Source organism: Zosterops lateralis (assembly GCF_965231275.1).
Source record: "Zosterops lateralis genome assembly, chromosome: 1".
Taxonomy (NCBI): domain Eukaryota; kingdom Metazoa; phylum Chordata; class Aves; order Passeriformes; family Zosteropidae; genus Zosterops; species Zosterops lateralis.
In genome coordinates, this window is record NC_139762.1 from 57,140,610 (window position 1) to 57,163,983 (window position 23,374).

The following is a 23,374-nucleotide window of genomic DNA, read 5'->3' on the forward strand; positions in this document are numbered from 1 at the left end:
AGAAACCTGTCCCTTGCATAGACACTTGCTTCTATTAAAACATTAATTTTTATTTTGTGTTTTTGGAACTATCACTTAAAATAGTCCACTTGGTTTTGTAAACAAAACAGGATTTCACCTTCAAATTTCGCAGACACGGTGACATCATGCCAATTCTAACACAGAGCTACCCAGATCTTTAAATTCTGTTGTTTAACTTCACTTCCTAAGTTTTCCTACATAGTTCAACACTAATAGCTAAAACGATGTAATTAAAGGTAATAAACAAGGAATTTAAAGTAGCCTGTCAAAGTAACATTTATACCATCTTAGTCTCAATCTTTCAGGAAAGTTCCATCCAAAGCAACTTCTTCGTTATACAATGAAAAGCTATGTACCTTCTCCATTGGAAGAGGTTGCATAATCTCCCACAGCAGTTAGTAGGCTTTGCGTCATCACTAGCAGCAGTGCTTAGTGTTTAGCTGTTTCTTTGTTAGAAATATTTTTTTCTTGTTAAAATAAAACTCATGCCAAGAGACATCAAGTCAACTGAAACTTCTGCTGTTTTCTTTGCAACCTGCTGAGTTATCAGTAAAACCAACAGGCCAAAGACTGACCTTCAAGCAATGTCTTGTTCCAGAGGTTGGTGAGTGCTCCAACTTCAATACACCTAAGGGCAATAATACCACCTCAGAAGGAAATCCCTTTCAAGGTAGCAGAGATGACATAATGATTTTGGATTACTATCACTCCAACAAAAACCCCATAATTAAACAGTTAGCGCTACACAACGTGAGACAATCAAGAAAAAAGAAACACAATGCAAGGAAAGAAAAACATTGTAAGAAGAGATGCTATGAGGAGATGTCTTTCTGAAACTCTAGCAGTCTCAAAAAGCTCACAAATGTTGCATGTTTAAAGGACTTCAATTTCTTTCTAAGAGAAGCTTTAAAACACTGTTTACAATGTTTTCTAGACTCATGCATCACCACTGAAACACCTTCAATGCATTAAACATTTAAATCCCTGTTACTTACAAAATAGGTAATCTTTCCCCTTCTAACAGACTATCACTGGCACCATTCAGGACTTCTTACCACTTTTGCATTAAGCTTGATATTTATTAGATGATCAGAATGGGGACAGGTTTTCTCGCCCTTTGAAAGCTTTTTGATTTGTTAGGTAACTAAACATGTTTGTACAGCTTTCTTCATATCTACAAATCCTTAATCCACAGGATGTCATTTCAGGCAATAATTATATTAATAAATTGTAGACAGTCTAAGAAGGAAAGAAAGATGGAGAGACATTTGGAATTAACGTGCTGTGAATCAGTCCTGCATCATCCTTTGTCAGTGGAATTAGCAGGCTTTTCTTCCCTCTTCTTGTTGCCTTTCAGTAATAATTTTCAGTGCATTTGACACATTTCATCTCACTCAACGCACTGAACCCTACTACAAGAGAACACCAGTTTGTCAAACATACGTTACTGAGGATGCATACCAGTTAATCTTACACAGCTGACATTGTCAAAGACAAGCCACCCTGGCAAGAGCTACAGAAATCCTGGGCAAAGAGGAGAGAGGGATAACAAGAGCACAAGCACTAAGACACCAAGTGACATAAAAGGCCAAAGTCTCCCAATTCCTATCTCAATTCCACCCAAACCACAAATATCACACAACAGTTTCAAAGCACACATTTCCACTGCTGTTGACAAGAGGAGCTGCAAGCCTGGAAAAACTAGTCATCCACGTGGCATATGATTCAGCATCAGATATTTGAAGAGCTGGATGAGAGCAAGGCTTCTTCTGAAAATAATTTTTAGTTTTTTACATGAGTTTCACAGAAGCTTCTCTGAATATTTATGGGTCAAAGTAGAGTAGACACTACAGTATTTGTAATCCAGGATAACCGCATTGATCTGCTGCTATGGACATTAAGAAGTGCAGTCTTAAAAGGTTTTTTAAACAGTAAACAAAAAAGTGTGTTACAACAGCAGAACTTCTAGGGATGCCAAGCTTTTTACTCTAGTGTTTCTTACAGCTGTTTTTAGCTCAAATTAAAATTATAAATGTATTTAGTCTTTAAAAGGAGCGCTGTCATTCAAAACCTAGTCATTCTAGTGATAATGCAACGCAGTGGTGAATTTTCTCCCTCATTTTGCTGCAAATCCTCTTATATCAGTATCTTTTTACAATCTGGTTGAAATACAGATGCAAGTCATTATGGAAAATAAAGGATTTATCATAAAAGCAAAATTCTTATTTCTTCTATTTCCAAGCCAATGTATATTTTTGGACATGGCTTCCTAAAATTAGGAAAGAAAAAGAGAAATCAATAAGACTGTGAGAGCAGTAATGGTATTTTCTAAGTATATTTAATATGAACTTGCCATGAAAATGAATTCTTAGAAAATGGTTAAAAAAACCCCTCTTGCTTCACTCTGGTTTATTTTACATACTAACAGTGTTTCAGATCTAGTAACTTTTAAAGTTTCCCATGTATGGTTTGTTTTTGCGAATTACACATTTAACAGATGTACAGAAAAATAATTAATTTTCTTATTTCCAAACTTTTCTTTAAAAAAAACCCAAACCAAAACAAATCTCTGAAAAATGGAGATAAGGACTCAAATGAAGTATGGTTCCTTGAAATACTTTTGCACAAAGGGCATCACATTGCTATCCTTATTATTAATTTCTGCAACGTCACAAGACAGAAAACATTTGCTGAAAAGATCCTTTTAAAAAGAAAAATACATAAAAGACACTCCCCAGGTACACTGTTTCCTGCAAACAATTAAAATATTTCAGTGGTAATACTGCTATTTCACTCAGAAAAAAAATCTATACAATAGTTTCCAATATAATTTTCAATAATCAGTAACAACAGATACTTCCCCTATTAACAACTTCAAGATAGAAGTGTATATGCCATTCCACCAATGAAAAAGGTTCTGAGAAGGAATTTGCTCTTTTTGGATGAGAGAAAAAGAACCAGAAAAAATACCACCAGTGAAAACAGTCTTGGTCAGCACATTTACAAGAAATGCTTTGTCCTTGTGTGACTTCAGGAAGTAATTCCCTTTCTCTTCAAGAAAGGGTTAGGTTTTATTTGGGATTTACAACATGACAATACTTAAATGCAAATTCCCCAGGAGAGACAATAAAGAGACATTAGTAAGAGAGAACTGAAGGATGATATGAGTATTTTGATAGTGATGCCTCTGAAATCTAACATCTTGAAAAGCTCAGACTGGAAGGAAAGTATTTTGATGTTCAGCAGCCAGTTCAGAATAAACTGTCTATGGGTTCAGCAGCTGACATTATTAATTCAGAAAACTTCTCAGTTAAAGAAGCCATGTACATCATAGAGCTGCTTTCTTCTCACATAGGCAGCCTGTTCTGTTCTACAACAGTTAGTCGTTCCTTGAAAAACTTTTCTTATAAAGACAAGTGGTGCTAGAGAAATATCATTCTTCTTCAAACTAGAAAAAAGAGGGGGAAAAATGAAAAAGAAGCACCATTTCCATCTAATCTGTGATATCTATTGCACTGAGAGCTATACATTATGAAGGAGATATCAACATTATGAATAGACTCCAAGAAACATTTCTTTTTTCCATTCTCCAGCTCAAAAAGCAGTTTGTACTCTAATAATAGTTTTAAAAGAAATCATTGCCATCTTTATAAGGAGACACAGCACAAAAATCATCCTGAAGCAGGCTAAGTTAGGAAAGGTAACATCTTTGAGCAGAAAATAACTCTACAGACCAATACTAACTTCATAAGAAACCACCCATCCAGCAGGCACTGGTATGACTTTTTTGTAAACAAAAGCAAAGAAAATTGCTCTTTTTTTTGCCCCCCAGCAGATTTGGGAGGGTGAGTATAAAGAGAATGCAGGGATTTTGTTTTAGACTTTAACAGATCCCCTTGTTCCTTGCTTTACACCTAGGCAGTCCCTTAAGTCTTTACAGAAGGAGGATTTCCATCTCTTGGAACCAGAGGGAGAGAACAAGGCATTGGTGGTGGACAGAAGAAGACTGTCCTACAACTAAAATTTTCCAAGCACTTTGGAAATAAATACAAGTTTAGGACAGTTAATGCCAGACTCAATTCAAAATCTCTACTTCATTTGAGTGAGTCTCTGACTCTGTCTTCTACTGCAGCAATGGAAGAGAATAATTCAGGTACATTTAATCTGACCTGTCTCAAATAGAGAATTTCTCCTACTTCCCAGAGAAACACTATCAAGAAGCATGCATGTAAAGTAATCAGAACTGCAAGGGAGACACCAAAAGCTTTTCTTCTTTTGAAATGCAGTCAGCATTCTCAGCTGCAGGGCTGATAAACATACAAAATTAAAAAAAACAGAAGCACATAATCAGCTTGACTTTAATCAATCCTCAGTAAGGTCATTGTCAATCTGACTAAAATTGAAATCTACAAGTTCCCTCAAAAGCTGTGTTTTAAGTTTATACTCCCCTACTCCCTTGCACAATTCATAATTAGATTTTTCAAAAAACTAAACAAATGCTTGACCCCTTCTATGCAGCTGTGTCAGCTTTAGAACATATTCTCTTTGCAAACATGTCCACATCTCGTGATGGCTTCTATGGCTAGTGCTTATACTACTATGAAAAACCAGAGCTTGACTACTAGAATTTTTGATGACGTGAGGAGAAAAAAAATTGCTAGTTCTCTTCCTTCCACTCCCCAGGAAAGACAGGAAATTTGAAACTAATGAACAATAAAAAGAAACATTTAATACTCTAGGACAGAGCTTGAAATTTAGCATTTTATTCCTCTGATACCATGAACCACAATAAGGAAAAAGACTTCTTCTTTTCTTTCAATCAATACAAACCCTTAATAATTTAAGCTTCAAATCATTTATGTAAAATATTAGCATTATATATTTGTTATTGATAAACTGAGCCAGCAAGGTAATCAGTTTTCAATTATTTGTGGCAACTAGATAAGATGATAATGCACAAACTAATAACTGACAATAGTCACCTAATGAACAGGTTCATGCCTTATGGAAATAATAAACTTCCATTTTTAATAGCCACTTGCAATCATAAATATCTAATTCCTCTTCTGCTTCATGAAGAAGTTTATTATATATAAACTGAGATGTGCTCACCACAAAACCATCTAGCATAACTTCCTTTTGCAAGGACCATAGGTACACTGCTTTTTATGTTATGGAATGCATTTGTGTAATTGCAGGTGTAACAAGAGTATTAACTGACTTATTGGTACATTGCAGCAGTTTTACATCCCTGTAAATGGGTTCTGAGTAATGTTATACTTACAACATCAAACTTCTGCGTGATGTTCCCCTGGACATCAAGTAAATAAACTTTGCCATAATGTGTTCCCAGCGCCAAAAACTGTGAAAGAAAGAGATTGATTATGTAAACACAAAGACATCACAAGAAACACTACAGCAATGCTAAATGAAGCCCAGCAACACTGGGGAAATGGAAAAAGCCCACCACTTTCTATATAGAAAGGTTATTTTAACTATACCCAAAGAATAAAACAGGGCTTCAAGCCCATATTACTGTGATAGTGCAAGTTAGCTGTCAAAATGAGTCATGAGGACCCCTATCCACTGACAACTAATGGTGTGTCTGCAGTCTGTACACACCAGCTGATGGACTGTGGCAGCAAATTAAAAATGCAGTGCGAGAGCAAGAACCAACAGAGATCTGAAATAGTTCCTAGATCCTTTCTGCAGCTTTGTTTCAATCCTAATGTTTCCTTTGAGCTTTATCTTTAATTCTCCCTCATTATTAAAATAAAAACATAATGTTCAAACACAGCAAAAGGCCAACTATAAGCCACTGGTAAAATACAGCTGAATTATGGAAGGTCTCTTGACAGCACATTTAAGCACACAGATAACTCCTGGATTTGCTTTCCTTCACCTAGTAACATTCCTAAATAGAAAATTCCCAAGACAAATACACTTTCTTGGAAATCGCAGGAGTTTCATTCTAAAAAATAGTAGCAAAATAAAAAATCTCCACCTAAATCCATACTATCACAAACTTATTTTGATATACACAAGAAGGGAACTGATTCAGAGAGATCTGCTGCTAATTGAACCATGTGAACTACACTAAACAGAAAAGCTGGAATTTCAGTACTACTTGATTTATGACAGAGGTTTCTTTTATTTGCCCCCTCCCCCATCCTCCCACTTTCAGCATTACTGAAATAGTCTAGGCTACTCAATTCTCTGTATTTCACTGCATGTGAGCATGCTTCATTGCAACCTATAATGAAATGCTCAAATTTACAGGCACTGCTAAGCGTGTCAGTCAGGCAGCACAATCTTTAAAAAATAACCTTACAGAAAGTCAAGGTTTAAAAGGATTTATCAAAATGGAATTGCTTAAAATGAAATTTCAGTTCAGGCACTTAAAATATGAAGCTACATTAAAAGGAGTCAAGAAAGGGAAAGAAGGGGTTCATTAGAAATTCATTCCTTGCAATGCCTTTCACTCCTGCAAGGTTGCCTTTTTTCAGGACGAAAAAAGTCCCTCGGGTAAAAAAATCAATACTGGTTAATAAAACATCAGGTGTGCAGACATAACTAGGTATGACTATTCCACTGCACAGGCCTGCTTGAATGCACCAGGTGCCATGACGATTAGTCATCCAGTGCAGACAGCAAGCCTGGTGAAAATATGATGCTTTAGCTGCAAAAATGAAAAAAAATAAAAAAATAAAAAAAAAAAAATCTGGGGGGAAATTAGCCTGAATGCAGAAGCCAGATGTCAGGATTCCCAGCAAAGTTAAACTGCTTTAGTCAGAGTCACATTTTACATATTACTGTGTATTTTTCCTAATGATAGCATTTAGCAGGGCTTTTTGTGTTCATTCAGGGAAAAAAATCTCCAAAAAAACCAACCAGAATGAAACAGAAATACCCTTGCAAAACCTATAACCCAGCCTCATTTTTAAGCTCTCTGTTGGAAGAGACCTATTCCTAAAAGACTGCAGTACCTGGCTTCTAACAATATTGATTCTTCTCATAAATAGTGTAACTAGTTTGCTGGAAAACTGAAAGTGCTGGGATACTTCAACACTTTTCCTGTATTGTCATGCTTTGTGACACCATAGTAAAAGCTGTATCTGTGCACATCCTTATAGAAAAACCCTGTTAAACTTGGCTTTCAAAATTTACCTGAGATGCAGGAATAAAAGGTAACAGAAACAGGCCACACACAAAGAGGAAATGCTGGTCAGTTTTCCAAATATCTGTGTAACTCTAAGTTATCAAAAACATTTTAAAAAGACTTATTGTTTTCATTCACACAGTTAAAATACACGCTTCATCTTAAGACCCTCTTGAGCCATAGAAACAGTCCTCTGAGGAAAACAAACACAGCACAAGTCAATCTAAAAATATAGCCAAACAATAAAGATAGATCCCTCAACAATAACTGTTAAGAAGATATTACTAGCTATGAAAAATTATACATTCAGAAAATAGCTATTATGTTTTACATACTAATAGTTGAGAAATTATTAACTCATAGTTTCAGATATATTTCAGCATGCCTCAATATTTTAAAATGCTTTTCAATGTTTATAAAAGAGAAGAAAACTCATAAAATACAAATTGTTTAAGTCACTGAAGAAGCACATTAAGTTTATTCTTTTAAGAACAAAATATTAATTCTTCTTAAAATTTCTTTACTTTGCATTGTCTATTACTTTATCCCTATCATTCTCTGGTACATCAAAATCTCTAGCACATGCAGTTTCTCTCTCTGTTTTTTAACACACTGAAGCAGGGAAGGGGTACAGGGAAGTATTAGTATGATACCCCCCAAAAGAAAAACCTAAGGACACAAAACAATACAGTAATTACTTTCTTCTAAACTGCATTAACATGTCTTCCACGGCTGAATATATGCTAAGCTCCTGGCATGATCAAGTTGGTCTTTACTGACACAGACTGTACAAATAAACACAGTATATAGCAACTTCCTTTGTGAATAAAGAAAAGTTAGGACTGTATTCTGATTGTAGTACATAATACTATACATAATTAAAATTGAGTGAGCATTTTTCTAATAGCTTATGCAAATATCTCATCTAACAAATCACTGCATCTTGAATTCTCACTTCATTTCCTCATTGAGAAATTGTATTTCTCACTGAAAAAATTCTTGAAAAATACAAGAAGGGAATTGATTCTGAGAGATCTGCTGTTAATTGAACCATGTGAACTACTTGTTTTATCACTGAGAAAATGTGGATTGTTCAATACAGGTTAATGGTGAATTTTGTTTACGTTACTGTTGCCTTGCAGTGCAACTCTAGATTTGGCATCAGTTCTACACAGAAATATACTGATGCATTATAAGCACAGATAAATACATAAAACCAAGCAAAAGTGCTATCTCAGCCACAAAGTCACATAATACCTTTTCATGCACTGTCATGCAGCTGGCTGCATCCTTCTGGAGAATTTCAGTCACTCCATTAGAAAGCCGTTCATACTTGAGCTTAGGTTCTTCTTCACTCTCATCTTCCTAAATTTTTGGGAGTGTAAGAAAAAGGGAGCAAGAAAGAAAAACAAAAATATTTAGAAGTTTATTTTAGATAAAAACAAATTAAAAGATATCCCAAAACTATCACACAGCAACAGGCGAAGATGGATCACTGCGATCTCTTCACAACAGCCATTACAATCAAAAGCCAAACTTTCACAGTTTAATCATCTGAAGGAGTTTGGGCTGTGCTTTTTTTTTGTTACTGGTTTTTCTTTTTACTCCAAAGTTCTGGGTGCAAAGATGGCATAGCAGCATGTCAATTCAACTGTAAGAGGTACTTACTTGATATCTAAAAAGCAGGAAAAAATGTGCATGTGTACTTTGTTACATAAAGTTAGTCATTTGCAATTCAGAAGTAAAATACAAACAGGATGGATATGATAATGAATAATGATAAAATAAAGTGTGCCACTCTAGCCACAATGAACTGAAAGCTGAAGCATGCACGTTACAAGAAACTTCACGACCTTTACAAGATGCTGCACCTCTGTAGGAAGGATAGAGGCAAAATGCTGTGAACAAAAATAAGAAGAATCCACTAGGAATAAGTTAATTATATAAAATCCACCAATGGGATTATGGTAAAAAAAAAAATAAATTATAAATACGTTTTCTAGGAAAAGGATCTGGACACAGTATATTCCTATGAATCACCTTCTGTATGTTTTTCTGGTAAATACTGAAGCTTTCCTTTTCTTTCTTTTCAAATACGTTAGGCATTATCACCCAATCACTACTTAAATGCAAGGAAAGATCATGGGGCAAAGAGTGAAGAGAAAGGAAACCAAGCTAAAAAAACCCAGAACAAACCAAAACCAAGCAGCAAATCTATCGCTCAAAGAAGACCCAATATGTTTATCTCTTGGGAAAAGAAAATCCCAGTTTCAAAATAGCTCTTTGGGCATAGACATCTATCTGTAAAGTCAGTCTACAGAAGTACAATGCCAGAGAGATTCCACAGGCATCAATTAAGTCTCAGTTAATCTTACACATGCACAGACATACACAAACCCTCATATATCCGTTGGTCCTCACTGCAAAACAGTACACCTGCAATAATATTCTCCTACACTTGCTATTGACTGTAATGAATATATCAACACTGAGTATGTTTCCCACATAAAACATATCTTTCATTCTTAAGCAACCAGAATATACCACTGCAGGGCTCTAGTTAAAGGAGTGCCTTGACTTCCCACCACCCACTGCCTTCCAATTCCTAAAAATGCACAGTGTCAGCCTACAGCAGAACTGCATTTGTGCAACACTTTCTTGTAGTCAATGATGCAAAATTAAATTTGGAAGAGAGACATGTTAACAGGTTAATAAAACGCATTTTGTTTAAATTGCCTTTGCAATACTTAAGCAAGTCTTTCCCAAGTTAAACAGTACGGTCATTTACTATGTGTGCTACCATCATATATGGTAACATGAACATAACCTCATACCAAACACAAAAAAGCCATATATACCTATGGAAAAAACCAGTATTTAGCCCCATGCTTATAGAAATATGCTCCAAACAGAGTCTGTTTTAAAATGTTATGTTAGAGTTTTATGACAGAATTCAAATGTGATTAATACAGGGATGTCAGCAGCACATGACGTAGGAGTATGAAGTGAGGTGTCAAAATGTCCACCAAGAAACAATTTTATTCAGTAAATCTAACACTGAACAAAGTTGTTACTAGACAGAATGACAATGTCAAATTACAGGCCTGTATATAAATCAGTCAAATTCCTCATGCCTACAGATCGTTAATAAATGGCTACAAGGTAGAGGGAGGAGGTAAAGTCAAAGTAAAAAGCACACATGTGACGGAAGGAGAGCGTAAGGAAGTATGTGTCCATTTTATAACAATTAATACATTACTGCATTTTATACATTGCTTACAAAGATTACACTTGAAATGCATGGGCAATCATTGAATAAATTCATAAAACTAAAAATTGAACCCAAATCATTTAGTTTTTGTAAGATCCCACATGTTGCTGGGGCCTGGACATCCAATGTGCAACCAACATGAAAAGTTAATTCTAGTCTCTTGAGTAGTTTGCATAAAATCATTCATCCATGGACCATTAGATAAAGTTACTGTAAATAAGTTTTGCCTGTCTTATTTATGAGTGAAAACGAAGTAATTTTTTCTGCACATGCATATACAAAAAATATATACTTTCAAAAGTCAGTGCACCGAAGCATTCTGCCAGGCTTCAAAGTAAGTAAACAAAATGAAAACTTCCAAATATTAGGCATGATGATGTACCTATTTCACGCTTTCTTGACAGGTATCTTCTATGTTAAATAAAAGTCAAGCTAAAAGGTGAATTGAAATGAGATTGGGGCACTTTACTGTAAACAAAATGAAATAAAAAGGTGATTTGCAAGATTTCTCTACTACTTCAGACTCTGATATATTAAATGCACTTGATAATCTTTTATTTAGAGTATCAGGGTTTAATAATTTTAAAGGTATTTTTCTATCAGGAAAAGCTTTTATGCAGTTAGAACTTCTAAAGTAAACACAAGCCACAGTTAATAAAAGCAAATCAATATTTTTTGTTAAATTTTAATAATCTTGAAAACCCACAAATTAAACCATGAGCAGCCTGAGTTGAGATGTCAGTTAGCTGCGTTTCTATGACAACCTAGAGGAATAATACAAGTCCTGACTTGCAGCAAAGCTAAGATATAAACAGTGACATTTACCCCATACAAGAGAACTCACAGCTTTCCTTTTTTTAAGGGAAAAAATAACAACAACAAAAAAAATATCAATTGCTACACTTACATGGTTTTTTACTGTGTGACACTTTTAATTAAACCTTCCTAGAGGATTTGAAAATAAATTTTATAACACTGCTTTTTGTACCACCACTTAATGCTACTTCAATATTTAATGTCTAAAATTATCTGAAACAACAATACTGAATTTTGAGATTTTTGGCAAATGTTTTAAGATAAAAAGAAATATTTACTGCACAAAATGTGTAAAACACTTCACATATGACAGCCTTAAATTCTGAAAGGGAAGGAGACCCACAGAACTGTCAGGAGAAAGGTACCTTTGTGATGTTGTAAAATAAATAATGACCATTTTTCAACTACAGGAATGCTAACTTGAAACTCATACTCCTTTTGATTTTCTGCTTGCCTTTTAAAGCTAAAACTAGCAGTCATATTGCTAAAATATGCTGTAAAGAACAGGTATCCATAAACATTTCCCATTGAAAGCACATTTCCAACTGAATGAAATAATCTAATTAGCCCCTAAGAACTAATACGAACTCCTACTTAGAGCTTTCTTCCAGTTGTCATTGCTGAACACTCCTGAACTGAAAATAAATTCCTTTTCATTCACCCAGCACCTACTCAATACCAACTCTTCTTCTGAAATGGATTTACAAAACTAACGAGAGCCGAAAATGTGCAACAAGCTCTGAACAGGCCACTGCCACTGCCAGGGCTGCTCACCAGCCCTTCTGAACCCAGGTTCACAATCTTCTTCATCTAGATAATCTGCTCCACCTTTCCTAGCTTTGCTTACAGGAACTACTGTGCTGCAATCATAAGTAGGAAAAAAGAAAAAATATCCAAAAATCAATCCTTGTGAAGAAGATCTCCAGAAGGAACCTGTGGGCAGTTCCCAGAATTATTCCATTAGCCCACATTTGCTCCTGCAGCACAGGATTTGCCCACAGGACAGTCTGTCACGTGAACTACATGCTCTATTGATTACAGATACTCTAATTATGTTACAGACACTGACAGCGAAGTTTCATCCTTCCGACACGAATTGCCCTCGAAGTTTTTCAAAGCCTTTATGGAAATAAACATTGCATACATTATAATCTAAGTGCCCTTCTCCTCTGCTGCCCATCTTTTGTCTAGTCCCAGCTTGAATTCCAGTTACTCTAAATGTCCATTCCAGCCTTGTTTATGCCTGCAAGTTTTGATCCTGCAAAGCATTTAAACTCCAATACAAAGATAGCTGAGGCCCATCACTGAAGAATTTTAAAAAAGACACACTCACAGCCTACTCCAACAAGGCCCTAGTGTCACAGGCCTTCTTAAAAGGCTATGTTGGAGGAAAAAAATAATAATAATAAAAAAAATTAACGAAGACTCTACAGTTAATTTTTTTTTAACATGCTTTCTTTCAAGTTTACATTGATTTCAGAGATTATAAGAAAAATACTGAATTACTCATTTCCTCCTGGCCAGGACAGGGTTAATTTTTGCAGTAGCCAGGGGAAGCATGGCTAGGACACAGAGGCTATCCTGTCCTACACCACCTCATGTCATTGCCAGGTGTGGGAAGGGAAGGGGATCTTTCCGGTTGACCAAAGGACAGGTTGGGTAATGCTGGTTCCAAGCCAGCCAGGGGGTGAGTATTTTTGCACGTGAATTACTCTCTCTCTTTTGTACACTTTAGTGTACTCCTACTGTTACTGTTCATTTTCTTACCTCATTGCTGTTTCCAGTATATTGTTCTTATCTCAACCCATCATCTTTCCCTTTTGTGCCTCCTACTCTCCTCTCCAGCCACTGCAAGGGAAGGGGAGGAGGGGAACAACAAGCAGCCTGTGGTTTGTAGAGTCTCAGTGGCAGCACTACAGTGAGGAGTATCAGTCCTAAATCCATCAGTCCTAAATAAGCAACACCCTCTAAGCTTACTGGGTGCTTACATTCAAAGTGCTCTGCCTCTGTGTGTCTGTACACTTAATGTTTAGGACAAATTACAAAATCTTATTTAAAGAAAACCCCAAAACCAGAACCAAACCAAATCAACAACAACAAAAAACAAACAAACAAACAAACAAACACACACACACACACCACCGCCAACAAAAAAAACCACAAACCCATTCTGCTGCAAAAAGTGCAGCCCAAATATTACTGCAAAAAAAGTGAGAAGAGACTACTTGGCAATTTGTGAGAGTAACTTTTCTTGACATTTAATACAGGTCAGACCTTTAGAAACCCTAGTATGAAATCACTGATTTTATTTATTTAAATAGTCATTGCTATCACACAGAAGAAAAAAATTAAACCAACCAGAATTACTAGTTTACACACTATATGAACATCTCCAGTAGAACCAAAGAAACCAACTCAAATTACTTTTTAATTAAAATAAGAGTTTACAGAACATTTTCAGTTATGCAAAAATGAATAAATGCATCCTTAATGCTCTGTTGGGGGCAGCTTCACTTCTTATAGAAATTCAATGACAAACATAAAAGGAAACCAACATAAAAAGACCTCAAGCCCCAAAATGAAGTCTCCAGGGATAGCTACTTATTTCTCTTGTATATGTGCAGAAGCACAAAATGCAGCAAAATATCCAGCAGAACTCAGTTGCCAACATCATTTATTAACTTTCTTGGTTTTGACATCTTGACTTGATCCAAGGTACAACCACCTCCAACTCTCAATTTTTTTTAATGGAAATAACATCTTAATGAGAGCATTGACTGATTGTCCCAGGTTTAGTTTTGAGGGCCTGTGAGGCTGGCTGAAAATTATCTTTTACCTGTAAATCCCTTATTTGACATGGGAGCAAAGAGTACTTAGCTGAGTGGCTGGTGTGCAGCTGAGAAGCGGAATGGATGGCTTCTAGCCAGACTGCTATGAAAGGCACATCATCAGCGGGGTTTTACACCACCATCTCACTCCTCAGCTGTCTGCAAATCCTTCTTACCACCAGACTTGCTTGGAAGGGCAGGATTGCACCCAGGACAGATGTACAAACCTTACTTTGGACAAGGGAGCAACAAGCACCTTACAAACTTAAGGTTAAAAGCCACAAGATTCCCATGACAAGTAGTATCCAGCAAAAGATACAGATAAAGCTTTTTATTTGAACCTTCACAGCATTTCTATACCTGGCAACCTGGTACCAAATGGGCCATAATGCCTCCTTTGGCCCAATAAAGAAATTATGACTATTTTCAGCCTTTATCCTTTCCAGTTTAGTTCTCAGATCTTTGTTAGGACCCAACTATTCATTCACAGTAAAGAGATACTGATTTACAAATGAACCTGATTTTACACTTGCTGAGCCCCATTACCCAAAATCTACAGGGAAAATATTTAACACCAAGTCCCTCAGACACGCAGGTTCACTTATCTGTCATCTCTAGTTTTCTCTACCCACATTATATTTAGCCTAATGTGGCTCAGACAATCTGGTAATCCAGATAATCAGACAGAAGCCTCTATATTCTTGGTATCATCCCACAAATATCCATGTGCGTAATTTCTCACTTCGTTCTTTACCATACCAAAACATTTTCTAATAGCTGTAAGTTAAAACACTGAGACTTACCATACTTTTCTTGTATCTGTACAATGGCAATAATTAAGCTTGACAAACCATACAGTTTCTTCACCCTTGAAATAATGCTTCAGTTTAGACACCCTTGCTCAGCTAGCTAGGAAAATGAGCAAATTCTTCAACTTTGCTGATTTGGACAGTGAGGCAAGATGCAAGCAGAGCAACTCTCTACTACAGCCCTGCAGGACTAGGTCTGCTAGGGTTACTCTCAGTTTTGGGACACGAATGGAAAAGGAAAACAGTGACTCTGCCCCAACACAATATTATGAAGGTTAAAGGACTGAAGGACCTCCTTCAAAGCACCAGTCAAACCCACCTACAATCCAATTATGCAAAACACATAAAGAGGCTGGCTCCCACTCTAACACTTAATCTCCACTTTTAGGACTGCAGAGTCTTGAAGGCTCACAAGTCCTCCTCAAGCCCCACCTCTCTTACAAAGCTCCTGGCTCCATCCCCTTGTAACCTTCAGATGGACCTTTTCTGATACCCTAACTTCCCTCAAGCAGTTTATCCAGCCCTCTCAGTCTAGACTACAAGTCCAGTTTCAACATTTTTCAGTGTGCCTGCCAGGAACCCCATCTTCTTCCTCTTCAAAACTACCATGTCCTCATCTGGAAGCTCACTTCCAACCAGGCAATCCTCATGGCATAGCTTTCCTATACAGAGTTTTTAATGACTGCTTATAGCCTAACATGAAACAGCTGCTCACAGGACACCAGAATTTAGCATGAACAGCTCACCAAATATAGTATAGGTGGTTCTTGGAAAAGGCAGACCACAGCTCCCATCCCAGCAGCACACCCACATCATCTCAGAGATATTCAGAGGACACAGATCAAGACTGATCACTGAGTAAATGGATTTGGCAAAGCAGACAATTACCATTCTGTATTTCCATGATCCTCTGCCATATCTTAAAAGTTCAAATGTTCTTATGATATGTGGAAAGAAAAAGTAATTTTATTTACTAATTCAGGGTTGACATATGCAAATGAACACACTGCTCATTTGCAATACTAGGGAATATGGCAAATGAATAAAAATATCTAGCAAAAAAACCTACTGCAAGTGAAAATATCACATGGGAGGAACAGATGACTTCAAATATGCAGTAGGGTTAATAAAAGAAGAAATCATTAAGCAACAAGCAGTAACAAACTGCTAAAATCTGTTGACTAATTTAAGGAACTAACATCACCATGTCACAACACAGTTGTGAGATCCCTTTGACCTCCACCCCAGACAACATCAAAGTCCCTGTACTATTTGGTGAAAACAGTGAATAGGTTATTTTGTTTTTTTGTGAACATGAAGAAAAACTCCTAATCTTTACCTACTAAATGGCTTGCCCTGCTCACAACTTTAAGAGCAGTAACAACTGGGTTATACCTGTGATGAGGTAAATTTTCCTTCTCCCCCTCTTCCTTGTTATATTCCCATTCCACAGTCATAAAACAGTCAGTCTTTATAAATTCTACTATTGCCTTATGACTGCAGACATCAAAATACCATTCGTACTTTAAAGATGAGGGGTAGAAGTTTTGAATCCTACACAGTAAATTGGTGTATTATCTATTCGATATAAGAAAGAACCCAGGAATATTTCCAGACATTTGTCCACTTCCTCCTACCCTAAGTGTGAGAGCTACAGCAGGTCTGTAGCTGCGCAGATAAAACTAGCCATAGCAGACATCAACTTGACCAGCCTAGCTCATCAGAGATTAGTGGCAAACAAGTCTCCAAGTATGATAATAAGAGGGTGGATTCAAATTCAAACATGATTCAATCCCATTGAATCATGAATGCAACCATATCATTGGCCAGTGAGCTGGGCGGTGCTCTGACCTCAGCCAATCACATACGTAAGCAGAGGAAATTTGAAGCCCCTTCAAAAGGGCACTCCCAACAATAAATTTCAGCTGTGGCTGCATGAACTTGGTGTGTTCTTGTCGCATTCCTGTCTCCAACATCAGCAACACCTAACGGCAAATATGTTCAGTTTCAAGTAATCTCACCCACTATTAATTGCATCATGTGTGCATACCAGGAGAGTCTTATTCTTCCTAAACATCACTTGGAAAAATTTATTTGAAGATGATGACCAATTCTGGTCAGAATGCGGGTGGGAGAAAGGTCTGTCTTTGGAAAGTTCTAGAAGTCAAAAATGTCTAAAGATGCAAATTACTGAGGTGGGCAATGAGGATGTAACACTAGCATTGTGAAGGAGGCAGCTATTTACTCAAAGCTCTTACATAGTAACAACAGGCTTCTATGGTGTTTCCCTCTGATGAGGCACTTTTGAAAGAAACTGCACCTACTGTCTGCCATTCTGACATGGAAGTCAGGAAATAACCCTAGCTGAAGTCCTGCTTCTTCTCACACCAACTGGAATCCATGTTATGGTTTAGAAATAATTTAAATAATCATTATTTCTGAAAAAATAACTGGAAATTCACAACAAATATTCTAATTTTTTTTTCATTGCCGCAAAACCTCTAGAAGATTGTTACTCTGTACCATCAGAAAACACATAAAGTATAATTTAGAATCTAATTAGGTCCTTAAAAAGATAGCACTTTGTGCTGGTTTTGCAATAATTGATTTTTGGTGAAGATGGAAAAAGTCAGCTATGGAAGTGATTCTCAGTGTGGAGCTGCGAGCGGCTTCCTCCCTCCCTGGCAAAACCAATTCACCGGCTAGCTTGGAAAACTGGCACACTGCTAAGCCAATTAGAAAAGCTCAAAATGCCTCTACGATAATACATTTAATAACGAAAAAACTGTGGGAAGCTCTCTTGCTCCTTGCTCTCTACAGAGGAGCAAGGGGCCGGCTAGGGCCCCTTTCCTGGAGGGTGCTGCTGGACTCCAACATGGCTGCAGCTCTCTCAGCACAGCTTGTAATAGACTTTATTTACTTAGCTGCTTTTAACCAGCTATGCTGCAGACAGAAAGGCAAAAGCAGCAGCAGCAGTTTTTCTTTTTTCAGTGTCCCATATGAAGAAAAGGTGTGGAGTGGAGCTGGCAGTTGGTGTGCCTTGCACAGTGCTGGCAGAGACCACACGACCAATAGAGAGAGAAGTGTGGCAAACAATTCCCTGATTGTGGAGCCTGGACAAGATCAACTTTTCAGCACTACAGAGCTCTATGAAAACCAATTGATAGAACTCAAGAACAAACTAACCTACGTACACCAATTCTCTCCTGAGTCAGAGAAAAGGAAAGATTGAAGACATATAAGGAGAACAATATGGCAACTCTAAGGCTGGTGCAAAAGAGGGAGGGAGAGGAGAAAGTGCTTTGAGTGTCGGAGCTGAGATTCTTCTGCAAGCCGCGATGAGGACTATAACACAACAAACTGTTTTCCTGTAATTCATGAGGATCCTGTAATTCATAAAGTGCATGGAGTGAAGGTCTCCTAAAAGTTTATTTTAGATCTCATTATCCTCTTTTTAAATTCTAATTATCCTCTTTTTTAATTTTAATTAATTTAATTTAGTTTTTTAATAAATTTCTTTTCCTTTATACCTTTTAAAGTTTTGAGCCTGTTATGCCCTTAAAGTGTTTTCTCCTAATCTTTATCTCACTCCATGAGTTTTCCCATCTACTTAACTATAGTTGACAAAATTGAATAAATTATTTCTATAGGTGTACTGGCATTTGGCCAGCATTAACCCTTCACACACCTCAAACTCATTTACTAAAGCTCCTCAAGTAGATGTCCCCATATTTGTTTTTTAAAAAGACTTCTCTGTTCTGAAGTGATGCAAACACATCTTCCCTGATGGCTATTTCTAGGTCTTACCTGGCCTTACTTCAAAAGAAAAAAAATCCAGAAGCAAGAATAAGAAAGCAGTCCATCCCCCAGTATTTTGGATGGTATATCCACTTCCGCTGAAGAATCAACTGCCACAGAGCAAACAAGGAGAATTATTGTAATAGGATGTGTAACTATTACAAAGTGCAGCTCCATCATTACCAGTTCTCCATCCCTAGGATATGATTTCCAGACTTCTGCTCCTATCTCAGTGATAAAGGGACTACCTATGCTATTTTCAGAATTAGGATCCTAACTCAATTTCTCTCAATGCAGTCAAATCTCCAACACTAAGGGAATGCCAAGAAAAACTCAGACTAAGGCCTTTAACCAGGCTGCTTGATAGTACCAGAACTGGAATACAATTTTATTGCAAGTTGTTGTTTTATTTACTGTATTGAATTTAAACCCTGAGCACTTTACCAAACCCTTTGGAAGCTCACTGAGAGAACACAAACCTCTTTTCCTCCATTAGTTTCCTATCAAAAAGTTGTTCCTGCAAGAAAATTTTAGCAAAGGAGAAAAAACCCCTGGTTTAAGAATGAGAATACAAAGAGCATTTCCTCTTGAAGACACTGGTTCCAAAGCAGGTAGAGCAATAGTGAATAAAAGCTAGAAACCCATTAAAGTTTCCAACTAGCACAAGAATTAATTTCAGTTCTTCAACTATTGGTACACAAAAAAACAAAAGGCACAAAGACTGAAATTTCTAAACTGTGCCAGCATGTTTGTGACTTATGCTGCTAAAAATATTTTCCCCTAATTCTGTGGTGAAAATACAGTAACGTTAGTTCAATGAAAAACATGAATAACCTCTGATCTCATTCCTTTACAACTGTTCATAAGGCATATCACCAACGCTTTTCCAGTACCTAACTGTAAAATTGGTAAATATGGATTAGGATGGTAAAATTTCACACAGCAGCTTTCTGTTCTTCCCATGCATTTCCACAGGGATTTATTTAATACCCTGGGAAAATGCAGATATACACCAAGAGCACGGAATTAAGATGATACGGCTGCCTGTGAAAATGTCTCAAAACAGGCTGCATTTACAGTATGAAATGACACTCAGATGAAAGACAAAACAGAGAGCATTTTATTTCTAGGCAAATCTGTTATGACATACAGAATATTAGACGATATTTGCACAACACCAGTTGAAGATTTACCCCTATAGATTTGAAGGAGTTGGGCACCAGCCAAGTTTTGAAGCATAAATAACACAGAGAGGACATACTGCACATGACCAATCCTCATAAATTGCATGTTTAAAAAAAGGTAGTAAAAAGTCCATTTAATACAATTTGGTTTCATTTCAACTACCTCAATTTATTTAACTGATAGTTTTTTGCATGACAAAGAACACCTGAAACTCCCAAATCCACTTCAGTGTTCAAAAACATAGGGTAAGTCTATCCACACCAAGTGCACCATACAGAGGCAGCACAGGATAGGCTGTTTTATCTTCCATGTCCAAATCCAATTCCAGCACAGAAAAATCCAAACTCAGTTCAAATCTCAATGAAGCTACGCATTTCTACTTTTACCATCCTTTTGCTGAGTAAGGAACTTGGGCAAACATTTGTTTCCCCTGTGAACACTACTCAAGCAACCTGGTTGCCACCTTGTGATCTACTGCATATGAAAAGCTGACAATGCAGTTTTGGGAATAGAAGTTTTTGAAGCTCAACTGCCCACCACTGGGGAAGAGCTGAATTTCACCATTACTTTCTTTTTGCAGCCAAGAGTGTTATTCCACACAGAGAAAGACACATAGTGTTTTGGAAAATCCACATCTGCATACTCTGCTAACACAGTAGCTTTGCAACTGCATTTAATTTATGTAGGAAGCACAGCAGCATTTTTACTTTATATTCCACAACACACAGACAGACCAGGCACTTCTGGTTAATATTAATAGCTCATTAAATGAAGCATTTAATTTTCACTCAAAACCAGAACATCTGAAAAGAATATTGCAATAATACATTTTTTCCTGCAAGTCAATCCTCTAATAAGTATTATAATGTTAGTTACTAGTCATTGCAAACTTGTTTTTCAAATTAATGTATGAAAATATTCAATTTAAACTTCAATAAATAATTTACTATGCTCATCCTACTGACTCAAATTGATAAATTATTTGCATCATACATTTCCTCATCAATAAAGAGAACTTCCTACTCAGAATTTATGTAACTTTTCCTTCCATTCTCCCCAGAAGGCCAATTTCAATTAAAGCTATGCAGAGGGAAGCAATCTCTCTTCAGACTTCCCAGACATGTGAAACAGAATATATTTTTTGAGCATTTTTTTCCCATTTTACATTTTTTAAAATAATCCAGTGTACAACTATTCAATAGTAAGGAAAAGTGGCATGATTAAAAGAAATACTTAGGAAAAGGTCAGACAGGAGACAAAAAAGGCAACTCAGACTAAGGTACAGTAGCCACATCTACTTTTGAACCATCCATTTTTCTTGCAATGGTGATGCCCCTTCGAGTGCTCCTATCCACGGAACAGCTTACCTCTTCCAGCCCAGTGCTCCACATCCCACATTAAGAGAACATTTTGATGGAAACACAGTATGACAAGGAGCCTTTTTCACCAGATGCTTTATTTACTTGAAAAGATTTAATTGCTTTGACCTAATCCAGACCCAACCTACAAGACTAAAACTTGGAGCATATTGAAAAGAGAAAGAAAATATCAAAATATTTTTAGTTGCCTCTTTTTTAGGCTTACATTTTTTCCTGTGTTCCTGCTCTCATCAGTTTTCAAAACCTTAAAGAACAAAACCACTACTAATTTCAGTGATGAAAGTGTATCAGAGAGGGATATTTCTAAACCACCAGAAATAGTACGAGCACTGGATTAACCAGGAATTTCTACAATACCTTTCTCTCTACAAACTCTCATGGAATTTATTAATATAGTGTTTAAATAACTAAACGAGAAACAAACATGTTGCTTTCACAGAATAACAGTGATCAAAATACCAAAAAAAGTTAAGAAGGGGACATACAAAAATAGAAGTGCTAAAATGAAAATATATGTAATATATGATGACTAACAAATGTATGTACATGTCTATGTAAAATATGATGACTAACATATTCCTGTATCTAACAAAAAAGTGGGATTACAGATATTAATGCACCTTTTTAAAAAAAATACTATTCTAATACCTCTTTGCAGAACATGAACATCTGCACACACATGGCTTTTTTTTTTTGTGATCTAACAAGTAAATAATTGCAAACCAAAAAATTTCTGCTGTAGTGAAGCATCAAAAAAAAACTCAAAAACAAACACGCCTTACATAATCAAGGATCATTTCTTGGGACATAGCACTCATTTTTAATTCCAAGGACATTTGTTCTTGAAAGGGTGCTTTCTGTAAAAAAGTTACATGCTGGATCACCACAATCTGCTCTTAATCCCTGCAGTAAATTAGAATTGAGGAGAAAATTTAAAACTTTTTTTCTTTGCTAATTAGCTGGCAAAACATAACTATCTGTCTGACAGAAAACAGCTCAACCAAGAAAAGTAAGATTTTACAGAAACAGACACATTGCAAGGAAGAAGAATAATTTGAAAATAAATTCAGATTCAGGCTGTACATAATTTATGGAGATTATTTTCCTGCACAGTTTCCCAATAGCTAAAAGTCAGATTACTTTGCTATCTACTTTTTAGATCTCAACACATGTGACAGTCCAAACATTTAGCTTCAGGTGCTACAAAATAAAATTAAGTAAGCCAACAAAACTATATTGTGCTAGGACTTGTCAGCCAAACAAACCTGCTCAGATCCAGCCTCACATCTGGCTGCAAATTTGATGATTAGACAAGGTTGAGATAAGTAATGCAAATATACTTCAGAAAAAAAAAAAAAAAAATAACCCCCCCCAAAAACAAAAACCTACTAAAACCCATCAAATGTTAAAGCCAAACATACCAAAAGAAAATATTTGTGCTCCAAGACTGAAGTAAAATTACTCCACAAAACAAGGAGGTTTTGCCCTAAGAATTAGAGGACTATTAGATATACAGCTTCCTCATGATACCATGGCACAATATATAGCAGTCTGACTACGGGAAAAGAAAAAGCTTAAAGTACCCCAAATCATATATAAAAATGTGATAGAAAAGTGTCAACTGTACTGCAGTTACCAGGAAAGATCAATTACATTTCTAGAAATCCTAAAAGTTCTACAAATTTTACAAGTAACTACAGCTATCTTTATATTGAAAGTAAGGTCTGCTTAACATCTGAACTATCTCACCTAATGAATACCTTTGCATTTTACACATTTTGACTTAAATAACTGGGAAGTATTTTTGCACGAGGGCAGCCTTAGGAACCCAATTTCCTGTGAAGCCACCACTTCAACCAAACTTACATTGATGAGCTTTTAGATGACGTACACTCAAGACAGTCAATTTTTGCAGACTCCCACATTTGAGGCCTACTATTAAGCTCTACCACCAAGTCAGTGCAAATAAGCATCCTGGCAATTGTTAAAGAGCCTGTCCTTCAAAACAAACCAAGCAGGTAGCAAAATAGCACTGGAATCTTATTTGCTAGAAGATGCTAAAGGAATCATAGTAAGAGAGTTGCTGCATGAGACAGAATTAATGTATA

At 36.5% G+C, this 23,374-nt stretch overlaps 1 protein-coding gene across 1 annotated transcript in view; it reads right to left on the reverse strand.

The window, feature by feature from the left end:
* Positions 1-23,374, reverse strand: part of VPS41 (VPS41 subunit of HOPS complex) — a 112,347-nt gene that overhangs the window by 82,934 nt on the left and 6,039 nt on the right. Inside the window, exons 3-4 of the mRNA XM_083861567.1 lie at positions 8,438-8,545; positions 5,306-5,383 (exon numbers count right to left, since the gene is read on the reverse strand). Coding sequence (XP_083717693.1) covers positions 5,306-5,383; positions 8,438-8,545 — 186 coding nt within the window. The remainder of the gene's footprint in view (positions 1-5,305; positions 5,384-8,437; positions 8,546-23,374) is intronic.